Below are 12,534 nucleotides of genomic sequence, written 5' to 3'. Positions count from 1 at the left end.
AAAATAAAGATTAGCTCATTTGAGAACAGAAGTTTTCGTGTGGAGATCCAGAGTAGAACATAGAAAACTGCGTAGGTTTAATTCTTGGTTGTCCAACATTGTGCTTAGTATGGATGAGCTGTTTAACTGCTTTGCATCAGTAATAGGCATTGCTCGAGTTTTAAATAGACTTCTAAATTAAAGTACTCTGATTGTGCTAGAGGAAAGGTACTCTGGAAATTATTAAGAGGGAAAAGAGGAGAAATAAAGCTTTTCCAAAATGGCTCTTTACTTTGAGGACAAATTTCGTGGATAGGGCAAGGTCGATGTTTGTACAGAGGGTTCTCTCTTGGACTCTTCTTCCCTTGCTTTGGGCTGGGGTTATGGCTTGTATGAGGGCTTTCCAGACAGCTGTGAGGCACAGGGCAGCTGCTGAAATGCTTCCTTCTCTGTTGGTGCAGATAACAAAGCCTTCTTTGTCATCTCCATGTCCGAGAACGGCGCTCACATTTACGAGCTGGTGGCACAGACGGTCTCAGAAAAGAACGTGTAAGTCCCTGGGGCAGCTCCAGCTGCTGCTTGGTTTGTGGCACTCCAGAGGTCTTGTGCAGCTGTAGTGCCTGTGCAGGTGCCCCTCAGTTCTTCTCTAAGCTCAGCTGAAGACACAGCTCTGAGTTGGTCTCTCCCAACTCTGAGCAGCAGGAGGGGGTGTACACACCTGTTAGTGAGCAGTGTATTGTAGGGATCAAAAACCCCAAACCCCTCCATACCCTCAGTGCTTCTGTTGTGTGTCCTGCCTGACTCACTCCAGACCCTTTCTGACCTCAAAAATGTGGGGTTTTACCCTTGAAATTCTGGTTTTGTGTGACTGACTGCCAGATAAGTAACTGAAATAATCCTGCATCTCAGAGGTCTCTGCACACCTGGACATTGGCATCATGAGCACCCCAGTGCAGGGATTTGATCCCCTGGCTAAAAGATTCATTTCCTGTTTGGTAGAAATGCTTTTCTTCTGAAGGATAAGCAGGGCTAGACTTGCTTATGGGATACTTGGCAGCTTGTCATGTGTCACAGATGAAACTCTCCAGCAGCTTGTGAAATAATGTTTTTGTCTATATTTATATATAAAATAACGGGTTCCTCAGACAACTGCTAAGGTGCTGTCTGTCATTTCCTTCTGTTGAAAAGTGTCCTGGGGAGGTGAGTGTTCACTTATGATTGCAGGGTGTGTTACTGGGGAATTGAATGTAACAGAACCTTGACAGGTATTTCTGTTGATAAGAAAAGCAGTAATAGTATTAGCTGTGTTTAAGAGGTGTTCAATAGACAAGTGTTCATTTTGCTTTGCTGGTTGCATGTTTTTATGTCACATTTCTGCTGCAGGTGGCAGGACCTCATAGCTCAGATGGCAGGGACTGTGAAAATGGGCAGTGCCAGGAGAGTGATTCCATTACCACAGTCGGGCCCTGGAGAGTAAGTAAAAGCTGGAGGAGGAAGGGCTGGGTTTCTTTTTCCAGCACCTTTTCTGCTCAGATTGCCAGGCAGAGCAGGGGTTCTCCTGCAGAGACCCAGATCAGTGTGACTAAAGGAGTGTGTTGGTTGTTCCCTCCCTGCAGGGAGGAGCGTGAGGAAGAGGAGCAGCAGAAGCTCAAAGAGCAGCACGACCTTCCTGCCAGCAGCCTCCAAAGCCCAGGTAAAGCAGAGGCTCAGGGGATTTGCTCCATGCAGTGCAGATGTGCCAAGCATATTCCTCTTGGCTTGGGGATCTGCTGGTAGCTTTGATACTGTTCTGGAAAGGAACAATTTCTTTACAAGTCGTGTAGAGAAGTGGTACTGAACCTCTTGGGAATGTACCTCTTACTATTTCCATCTGTTTTATGAGTTGCTGGGAAAGAGTCTTTTTTAACCCTGGAAAGAATTGGCTCAAGAAGTGTGTTATGTGGTGTTTCCAGAGTTTTCTGTGTGAAGCAGAATTCTCTGCAATTTCTCATCATATTTGACACAGTTTTTTAACCTGAGTGTCTGTTTTCTGTTCACCAGATAAAGATCTGGGCCTTGAGTCTCCCTTGATATTGAACACTCAATCCTCTTCACCCATCATGTCTGAAAAGGCCAAGGTGGAAAGTCTGCTGGTGTCTGAAGGACAGTTTGAGAAGGTGCAGCAGGCAGAGCTGGCACTCCAGGACTCCTCTGCATGTTATGAACCCCCAGGCCCCAGTTCCCCCCCAGTGCCAGAGGGGCAGTGGGCACGGGATGCACTGAGGAACTGTGAGTATTGCTGGGCACTGCCCAGTGGGTGGGACTGGGAGGGCCAAAGTTGTTAGGTCAGCCATCAGTGATTTAAATTAAAATCAAAAGCCTGTTTCTATTAATTATCACTTCTGCCTGTGCTGTCTTTCACAGCAAAATGGATCTGACAGCCAGGAATTCTGAGTTCTGAATTCATACTCTGACCCTTCCTTTGCCTGGAGGCATCTCATTGTTTTTCCCCTGTATAAAATGGTGTTAATGAATTGTTCCTGTCCATGGAGTGCTCTGATGGATGACAGAATTGCAATGCAGAGCCCAGTGCAGTGCTGGACAGTGCCATTGCTAGTCAGCAGTTAATTTTTGGGACACCTGTGGCCTTCCCTCCACAGCACTGGAGCAGGACAGAAGAGGTTCCTCATGTTGCAGGATATGATTTTCCATTTTTTTTTTTTTGTAAAATCCTGCAAATGAGATTGGACATGTGTGAACTTGGCCAAGTCCAGGTTCTACCTTCCTGATGACTTGGGTATAATTAGATGAACACTTGTGTGTGTTGCAAAGTTTTCCTGCTGGTCAGATTATTCTGTGAAATGGTTTATAGAAGATTTTGAATGACTTCCTGTGTTCTCCAGTTTACCTCCTTTCTGAGGAACAGTGCAGGGCTCTGCAAGCTCCTTGCTCAGATCTAGCAGTGCAGTTCCTAAATATAACTTCCTAAGATTTGAATGAATTCATTAATCCGTATATCTCTTCTTGGCAACTCTGAAAGGGGCACCAAGTCCCTCTGTTGTGCTTGGAGGGAAGAGTCTGTATTGCTGCTCTGTGGGCTCTTTGCTGCTCCCAAAATGCAGAGCACTCATATCCTTGGCCCCAACTCCCTCTTCCATCCATCTATACAGGTAATGACAGTTCTCTGCAATCTCAGAGTTATCTTGGGTCTTTTAATCCATTTATTACTATTACAGGATTCAACATCCCTTCTTAATTCTGAATATTGTGCAAATGTTCTTGGTATTTGTTTTCAGAGACCAGTGCTAAGATAATCTTAGTGTGGGCTGTGCAAGGACAGTATGAGTGGCCTGTTGAGAAGGAACCAGCAGCTCTCCAGCAGCAGCAGTGGGTCACTCATTCTCCTTTGCAGGGCATGGCAGCTTTCTGGGGGGTTACAGGAGCACTGCATGGTGAGGATGAACCTGGTGCACTCCTGACAGCATCACATTTCTGTTTTGAGCAATATGTCCTTGTTATGAAGCGTTTCATTGGGATAATTTGAGAACTAAAGGAATGTGGGTTGAAGTTCAAACAAGCATAAATTTGCATGAATTTTAGAGAAAACGCTTCTTCAATTTTTTTTTCCTGATCTCTCTTTTCAAACTCGAGTAGAATATTCTCGTTTGCTCCTTGCCCAGGTGGAATCCCCTGTCAGAGCCACAGCTGTTGGTTCCTTTGCAGGGCAAACCCAGGCACTCCAGCTAATTCCAGTAGACAGTTCCTTTGTTTTCCTCTAAGAAGATGGAACTTGCACTGACAGGTTTGCTCTCACTTCTAAGGTGAAATGTGGAGTAAGACTTGAGCCCTGCATACATTTATTTTTATCCCTGTTTTTCCTACCAAGAGCAGTGAGAGGAGATGCACCTTTGGGAAGGGGTGACCTTTCTGCCTGGTTGGTCCCTGTGAAGCCCTGACTGGGTTGTGTCTCCTTGCAGTGGACCTGCTGAGGCAGCTGCTGGCACAGCAGCTGGGCCTGGCCGAGAAGGGGCACCTGGAGGGGTGGCAGCGCCTGCCCAGGGTCAGGACTGTGTCCCAGGAAGCACAGACAGCGAGTGGGAGCGAGCCTGGGCTCCAGCCCTCGGACAACCACCAGTGCCAGCCTGGACCGGAGCCAGCTGTGCCCAGAACTGAGGAGCCCCCAGCTGGGTACGGCCCCCGGACTGCAGCGGAGGCCCCGGCGCCAGGGGATGCCGTGGGGCTGCTGGGCAGGGAGCCCAGGCCCGGGGGCACCCTGGCAGAGGACCCTGGGAGCGAGCCCCTGGAGCTGTGCCCCCCGGAGCTGGAGGGGCTGGGCACCGAGGAGGGCACCGAGCACTTCTTCGACGCGCGGGAGGCTCACAGCGACGAGAACCCGTCGGAGAGTGACCTGCTGGAGAGGAGGGAGGAGGAGGACGTGCACATTCGGATCTCAGGTGAGAGTCCTGCCCTCCCCTCACCCCCCCAGGGGCAGGACTGGGGCCTTGTGCCCTGCCCGCCTGGTACAGGGCAGGTGAAGTGAGCCCTGACAAGGGCTGTGCAAATGCACCTCGTTAATTCTGTATTACTGGCAGGAGGGGCTGTGGGTTCCCCCGCTGGGACACGCTCATTGCAGAGGCACCAGGCACGGGCCAAGCCTGTGATTGCAGGTTCCCTGCACCACTTTGTCTCTCAGCTGGCTGTTGGGACTGTAAGGAAAAGGTTTTCCTTGAAGGCAAAGCCCTATTTTAAGCCCCCATGACTCATGATGCCATTTTGTGTTGGCTTGTCCTGGTTGAGCTTCAGAAAAGAGAAGAATTCAGCTTTGCACTGTCAGTCTCCTGTGACCTGACCCCATCTGAAGCTCTTAAAAACTTACTAATTTTGTTATTTCTGTTATTGCTGCATATGGTATATTGGACAGCTTCCTGAGCACACCCAACTCACTGTGGAACCTGATGTGTATCTCATGAGTGTATTGCAGTAGAAGTAGCTACAATTAGGTAGATTGAAGACTAATAGTGATGTAGAAATTCCTTACCCCAAAACATGCTTTTATTTAAAAATTGGATTATATCCATGTGAATAAGCCAATTTGTGACTGCCCAAACGCTGCCTTCCAGCTACAGATTGCAAATAATTTTTCTTGCTGAGACATTTTAAATTATTAAAACTGAGCCAACAACTTCAAGCATCTAATTTATTTGTCACCTCTTACACTGTTTACTTTTTTAACTGTACAGGGCCATCAGAATTAGACTGATCTGTGTTTAGTCAGTTCTGACTCCACGTGCTGGCTTTGCTGTGGAGAAGTTATTTGATAGAATCCTCCTGGTGCAGGTGGTGAAAACATTTCTACCTTTAATTGCTTTCTCTTTTAACATATACAAGTTCAATTTTAAAGGTAACTCATCTAAAAGCATCCTCAGTACCATAAGTGAAGGTTAGAAATGCAGAAGTTGGGTTTGTCAGCTACCATTGGTGTCAGTGCAGGATTTCCAGTAATTTTAATAGAAACAGGGATTTTGGAAGAACAGGAGGGTGGGTGACTGGCCATTAGAATATCCTGAGCTGGAATAGATCCACAAGGATCATCTGAGTCCAACTCCTGTGCCCCTTAGAGATTTTGGAAGAACAGGAGGGTGGGTGACTGGGTCATAGGATAGCCTGAGTTGGAATGAATCCATAGGAATCACTCTGAGCCCAGCTCTTGTCCATCTAATCATACAGTTTTTAATCTACAGACCAAAAACCAGTATAATAGAAAACCAGGAGGGTGGGTGATCAATTCATAGAATATCCTGAGGTGGAAGGGACCCACAAGGATCATCTGAGTCCAACTCTTGTCCATCTAATCGTATAGTTCTTAATCTACAGGCCAAAACCCAGTATAATAGAAACACAGATTTTAGAAAAACAGAAGGGTAAGTGATTAATTCATAGAATATCCTGAGTGGGAATAGACCCAGAGGGATCATCCTGAGTCCAACTCCTGTCCATCTAATCATATAGTTCATAATCTACAGGCCAAAACCCAGTGTAATAGAAATGGAAAAACAGGAGGGTGGGTGATCAATTCATAGAATATCCTGAGTGGGAATAGACCCACAGGGATCATCTGAGTCCAACTCCTGTCCATCTAATCATACAGTTCTTAATCTACAGTGCAAAACTCATCCCCAGTCTCTGCACCAGTTCAGAACCAAACTGGTGTGGTTTGACACGAGCCCTGCTCGGGGCACTTCTCACAGGAGCTCTTTCTCAGGCCCTTTTCCACCATCCAGGAGTTGGGTCTGTCCCCATTGCCACTCCCGGAGTGCCCAGCCCTGGGTGGCAGAGCTGGGGGTGAAGAGCTGCTCTCTCCACAGGAAATTACTTGATCCTCGATGGCTATGGCACAGTGCAGGAGAGCTCCACAGACGAGGAGGTGTCGGCGCTGGTGCTGCAGTGCCCGGGCAGTGCCCACGCCCCGCTGGACTCCGCTCGGCAGCGCCCGCCGTGCCCCCGGCACGGGGGTGGCTCCCCCTGCCCCGAGGAGGTGCTGGCCCCGAGCTGGGCAGGGCTGGCAGAGCCCTGCTCCCTCCTGCCAGGCCGTGCCCTGCCCCTGGACGTGCGTGTGCAGCTCATGCAGTACATCCAGAACATCGAGGATGCCCTTGAAAAGCTAAAGGTGGGTTGTGTCCTGCTCACCCCGTCAGGGCTCTCACACCCCTCAGGGTTTGCTGTGCAGAAGAGCTGGAGGATGATTCTGAGGGGGAGGAGAAGCAGCCATGCTTGTACTTCTCTCTGGCTCTTCCTTCTGCTTCGAAAGCTTCCAGAAATTTGGGGCTGTTTGGCTTGCATCCAGTTGTGGATCACGAGAGGCAAATCCTTCTGCTGGAGATGGTGGGCACCTATTGGTTTGGATCTGGAGAGATTCCTGAGGGGTAGGACAAGTCTGCAGCAGTGCAGTTTTGAAGGGGCCACTCACCTAAGGAATATGAATTCCTGGTATAAAATGACTTACCAAATCTGTTGCTGCTGCTGCCAGTGTGGAATGAAGATGCTGAGTTGCAGCAGACCAGTAACAATGTTTTCAGGCTGACTACATTCAAAATTACTTCTTTTTCTAAGTGATGGGGACTCTCTACAAGATAGTCATTGCTGCAGAAGGCTTATATTGATGAATGAAATGTTCAGTAGCCAATTTAACTGAAATCTGAATCAAAAAATAGAATATTGCATGTCAGTGGAAGGTCAGGTGAAGGTGCTGATAAAGGAGTTGGGAGCCATTGTGGGTCATTGCAGCAGGGGTGGCTGCAGTCCACTCAGTGTAGTGAAACTTCTCTTTGAAGCCCTCTGGGCCCATAAAGAGCCACCTGAGCTTTGGGCTTGGTTTGTTTTGCAGGAGGTGGAGGAGGACTACACCATTCTCCGCCGCCAAGGGCTGGCTGGCTCAGCCTCCACAGGAGAGCACTCAGGTAGGAACCAGCCTGGCTGCACCTGGGAGCATGTTCCACCTTGGCTTCAACCACTAACCAAAGAACACAAAGTCAATTATTCAAGTTCCTCACATGCACAAAAAAAGGTTTCACCCCCTTGAGCAGCTCTCACAGAGCTGAGCCCGTGCTGATTCCAGGAAAGGTCAGTTGAATCCACTGAGACTCAGATGTGCTGAGGAGCTTGTTCATCCTCTGGAAAGGTTGTTTTCAAGCTGTCTCATCCCACCTCCCAGAGACCTTCATCTCAGGATGTGCAGCTTCTCTTTCAAGGAAGGTCAGATTGATGTGAAGTCCCAAAGAGAGATTTCTGAACGTGTGAAATGATTAGTTTGGCTCTTGTTCCTCTGGGATGTCTCTGCTGCTGTGTAGTGGGTCCCTGTAAATTGGCCTTAGGCATCCTACAGGTGTAATTGCTGGAATTACTAACAAGGGGGTTAAGGTTAAATGGGTGTGATGTCTCTCAGGTCACAGTTCTCGCCTGTGGGAGTGTTCAGAGGTGTCAGACACTCATCTCTCATTGCACTCCCCTCTCTCACCACCTCTTTTTTTTTCTTTCTCTTCTTCTCTCCTTCAGACAAAAGCTAGTCATGTTTCCAGGAGTGGCTGAAGATGGGATGAAGAGTACAGGACACAGCACCTGCTGTCCTCCTTGTGGACTCTGACACAAGAGGGTTTGGACCATCCAAACACAAACCAGACTTTGGCAAAGTGGGCACGGGGTGCTTTTCCTGTGGGGCATCTGCACTATCTTGTCAGTGAGGGAGTCTGTTCTATTCTGCTCCTCTCCTTGCTACCAGAAATTCATTTTTCAGAACAGAAAAAAACCAAACCAAATGTACAGAGCTTTGGGTGTAGGATATAAAAATGTATTTAGACATTTAAAAAAAATTCAATGTATTTATTTGACTTCATTCCGTGTATCAAAAGCACATTTTAATTTTTTAATCTGCCTTTTTTTTGTTCTATTCTAATTGGGTAGTGCCAGTTCTAGCCCTCTGCATGTGGTCCATCCTGCTGCCACTGCTCCTGCCCCAGGGCAGGTGAGGGGCCAGGCTGCACCTGTGTGCAGGTGTGTCTTTACTTCACTGGACTGGACTCTGCACTCCCTCTGGCACTCAGACTGCCATGCCAAGAGCTACTTATGAAGGTGTGAGGATGACTTGTGGCTGGACCTGTCTGTATCCAACAACCTGCATGGGCATTGCTCCTGTCCCCTCGTGTGTAACAGGAATTCCCATGCACTAAAACTCCAGGCACTTGAGAAGGGCAAGTTTTCCTCTCCCCTTTCCCATTCCTGTGGTGACATGTGAGATCAGACTGGGAGAGGAGAAAGAAAGAAAGAAAGGGTTATTTTTTTTTTTCTTGACTTTGTTGGCTTTGATCATTGTCTCCTTTGTAAAGTGATAAAAATACTTGGACCTGCAGCACTTTTGTAACTCTTCTCTGGATCAAAAAAAAAAAGGCAAAAAATGCAAACCCAGAAGTGTTTCAAAGATGTGGGGCAGCTCTGCCCCTGATTCACTACTGAATGAATAAGGGCTGCCATTGGAGTTAGCCACAGGTACTGCTGATCATAGGGCCAGTAAGTTTTAGTACCTGAAAATATGTCTTGCTGAGGGCTTGGGGTGGGCTCTGGGGTCTTTTTGGGGTGGGGTTGGTTTGAGTTTTGTTTGTTTTCTTTTTTGAACTAATTTGTGCCAATGTGTTCTCACTGAAACGGAGATTTGCAAATCAAAGAAGGCTGAAGCAGCTCTCTAGTGCTTCCTTAGGCCTGCTGGAATGGGGTTTGCTGGTGGAATTCCTTCCAGTCTGGGAACAGGATGGTGGAAAGGCTGCCCCAGAGCTGGCACTGGACAGCCCCAGTCCTGCCTGGCACAGGGTGGGTCAAGCTGGCCCTGATACAGACACCATGAGTGGGGCTGTTGGTGGAAGGTGTGCACAGAAGTCTCTTTTGCACCCTCCTTCCAAGTTTTAAACTGTTGAAGGAACCCAAACTGAGCACAAGCCAAGCCTGTACATCCCACTGACAGGCAGAGCATCGTTTGCATCCTGAAGTGCTGAGACTCTGCCTTTGGTCAGGGACAAGATCCCACTCCTGGCTCCTCTAAACCAAACCTTTCCTCTTGAGCTGCTGGCAAGAAAACAGATCTGTCCTTTGCCTGTAAGAAAAGCATCAGCTCTTGCTCTTCCCACAGAAACATGGAAGGGATGGATGAGTTCAGGGAATGATGGGCAGAGGCAGCAGAGATGATTCTGGGCCCAGTGTGAAAGTGTAGGGAGTAGGTAGGAATTTCTCTTGTTTTAAGAGCCAGTTGCACAAGGCATCACTACACTGCCAGCACAAGCCAAAGTGTTCCCTTCCAGGCTGGCAGGAGCCTCCTCTCCCTTGGGATGTGCCCTGGCCTGGTCTGGTGCTCCTGTGGGAGATTTACTGTCAGTATTAGCCCAGCACTTCCCTCCTCACCTCATCCAAACTTCCCCTGAGAATCCCCCAAACCAGAACACTGCCATGGATCCTGCCAGAAGGAGGACTGGGCTATGGCCAGGCTTGGTGTTTAAGGCCTGTTTCCCCCTAGTTCCCCTCCACGATTCTTGCCTGGGTCTCCACACTGGAAACAGGAGGAGGTTTTGTGACCTTAGTGGTGTAAAAGCGTTCCAGAATCTCCCATGGTTGTTTGAAGGTTATCCCTGAACTCTGGAATAGAGAGAGCTTAGTCTGGCTTTAAAAGAATATCCAGTAAAGGTGGGACCTGTGAAGGCCTGGCTGCTGCATCCCCAATCCCTGTGACTGAAGGCAGCAGCCTTGGTTGTCTGGTGTTCTCCAGGCAGCACGAATGTCGAGGTTCATGGTGGTCCAGGATTCCACCAGGGCTTTGTTTCAGCAGTGCAAGAGCTGGGAATGCAGAGCATCTGTGTGGCCTCACCATCACACCCCTGCCTGGGAGCTGCTGCAGAATCTGTGACACAGGGGCAGGGCAGGGGCAGTTCTGTCCCTGTCCCATCTCCAGGTGCACAGGGACAGGGCAGGGGCAGTTCTGTCCCTGTCCCATCTCCAGGTGCACAGGGGGAGCCCCACACAGGGGCAGGGCAGGGGCAGTTCTGTCCCTGTCCCCTCTCCAGGTGCACAGGGGGAGCCCCGCACAGGGGCAGGGCAGGGGCAGTTCTGTCCCTGTCCCATCTCCAGGTGCACAGGGGCAGAGCAGGGGCAGTTCTGTCCCTGTCCCATCTCCAGGTGCACAGGGGCAGGGCAGGGGCAGTTCTGTCCCTGTCCCATCTCCAGTTGCACAGGGGGAGCCCCACACAGGGGCAGGGCAGGGGCAGTTCTGTCCCTGTCCCATCTCCAGTTGCACAGGGGGAGCCCCACACAGGGGCAGGGCAGGGGCAGTTCTGTCCCTGTCCCATCTCCAGTTGCACAGGGGGAGCCCCACACAGGGGCAGGACAGGGGCAGTTCTGTCCCTGTCCCATCTCCAGTTGCACAGGGGGAGCCCCACACAGGGGCAGGGCAGGGGCAGTTCTGTCCCTGTCCCATCTCCAGGTGCACAGGGGCAGGGCAGGGGCAGTTCTGTCCCTGTCCCATCTCCAGGTGCACAGGGGGAGCCCCACACTCGGTGCCTTTGTCCCAGCTGGCATGGGCAGTCCCAGAGCAGGAGGTTCCAGAGCTTCAAGGCATGTTGGAGAAGCCCAACTCATTGGAACAGGGTTTGGGTGACATCAGTGACACTCTGTGTCCTCTGTGGTTGGGTCCTGTTTCAGCTGGGCCTCATCCCCACCAACAGGGCATTCCTCGTGTGGGAAGGTGATGGTGTGGTTGGGGATCCCTCATTTCCTGGGAGCAGCCCCCTGGAATGCCAGGGAGTTCCTTCTCCTCTCTGTGCCCCAGACCTCAGGCCGTGCCCACTGCATGGAAGGAGCTGCAGCTCAAGTGCACTATTCAGGATTCTCATGGTTCTTTCCTTCTCAAAGCCATAAGATTTCCTTCTGTAAATTCCAGTTTTCAGTATAAGGAAGTGTTTTGGTTTGCCCCGGTTGGTGATGGATTGTACATTCCCTTCTCCAAACTGGATGGTAAAGCAGGACACTGTTCTCTGGGATTTCTGCCCCAGTCTCTCCTCCCAAACAGTTGAGGGGTTTTTTCCCTTCCCCAGATAGAAGAATAAGAAGGTTTCTTACTTTGGAAACAAATTTGTGGTGTAGCAACCATCTTCTGAGAGGTCATTTTTCTTCTGCTGTTACGTAGTTCATGGACAAGCAAAAAGGTCAGATGGATTCTTTGGAATGGGAATTTCCTTCTCTGTAGAAGAGCAAATTCTAGGCTGGTGTTGGATGATTTTGGTTTCCTGAACATGCCTTGTCTGGAGGGAGGGGAGATTCCCTCAGCACCATCCCACAGGTGGGATCAGCCAGGAGGAGGAGGAGGAGGAGGAGGAATGCAAACCTCTGGAGTGAGGAAGTCTGGCTGGTTTGGCTCAGCCTTCCCCCAGCACTCAGCTCTTCCAGGGCTTCCATAAAACCTGGATGTTCCCATTCCCAGGTCCCGTCCCTGCTGTTGGGCTGATGCTTCAGCAGGTGAGCCTTGGTTGGAATCTCCTGTATCTGGTGTGGTTTGTCCCTGTGTTCCCCCAAGAAAAGCCTCAGGTCCTGCCCCTCCCCGAGGTGCCAATGACAAGCAGCTGTTCTGCAAAAGGGATTCTGCAGCCCAAACACTGCTGTTGGATTTGCAGCTCAGTCTTGTGGAGCTCTCTTCATACTAGAGTATTTTTATTTTCTTTGTACAACATACAATCATGTACTCTTAACAGAGATTTACTTTAAAGAGAAGAAAAAGAAATCTGGAAGTATTCTTTAAAAAAAAATACACAAAAATCTTTATTAATAATCCTGTATTTTTACTGATCATGTTTGAATGTCTAAAAAGACTTTATTGTTCTAATTATCCAGATGTATGTTTGTAAAATAGCTCTTTTATGACTTAGCTGATCAGGTTGTATGTTTCTGGAATTAAATATTGGTCACTTAAAAAAAAATCTGTTTTCAGGATCTGGGAAATAGAAAATTTAAGCGTTTCAAATATCATTAAATAAGCTTAAAGGAAATGTA

The 12,534-nt window shown here is 49.1% G+C and overlaps 2 protein-coding genes across 6 annotated transcripts in view; both read left to right on the top strand.

Moving 5' to 3' along the window:
• Nucleotides 1-8,860, top strand: part of ARHGEF12 (Rho guanine nucleotide exchange factor 12) — an 84,261-nt gene extending 75,401 nt beyond the window's left edge. For all 5 annotated transcript variants that reach the window (XM_071576342.1, XM_071576339.1, XM_071576341.1 and 2 more), the window contains 8 exons: nucleotides 441-528; nucleotides 1,363-1,452; nucleotides 1,596-1,672; nucleotides 2,020-2,247; nucleotides 3,936-4,412; nucleotides 6,324-6,625; nucleotides 7,343-7,415; nucleotides 8,011-8,860. In XM_071576342.1, the coding sequence (XP_071432443.1) occupies nucleotides 441-528; nucleotides 1,363-1,452; nucleotides 1,596-1,672; nucleotides 2,020-2,247; nucleotides 3,936-4,412; nucleotides 6,324-6,625; nucleotides 7,343-7,415; nucleotides 8,011-8,021 (1,346 nt within the window). In that variant the 3' untranslated portion in view covers nucleotides 8,022-8,860. The remainder of the gene's footprint in view (nucleotides 1-440; nucleotides 529-1,362; nucleotides 1,453-1,595; nucleotides 1,673-2,019; nucleotides 2,248-3,935; nucleotides 4,413-6,323; nucleotides 6,626-7,342; nucleotides 7,416-8,010) is intronic.
• Nucleotides 8,861-9,345: 485 nt separating this feature from the next.
• Nucleotides 9,346-12,534, top strand: LOC139682080 (uncharacterized). The gene is made up of 3 exons (XM_071576052.1): nucleotides 9,346-9,357; nucleotides 10,152-10,444; nucleotides 10,629-12,534. Exons 1-3 carry the CDS (start codon nucleotides 9,346-9,348, stop codon nucleotides 11,404-11,406), a joined length of 1,083 nt encoding a protein of 360 aa, XP_071432153.1. The 3' UTR covers nucleotides 11,407-12,534.

Source organism: Pithys albifrons, chromosome 23 (assembly GCF_047495875.1).
Source record: "Pithys albifrons albifrons isolate INPA30051 chromosome 23, PitAlb_v1, whole genome shotgun sequence".
Taxonomy (NCBI): Eukaryota; Metazoa; Chordata; class Aves; order Passeriformes; family Thamnophilidae; genus Pithys; species Pithys albifrons.
Note: the sequence above shows the minus strand (reverse complement) of the source record. Positions and strands in the feature narration are given on the sequence as shown.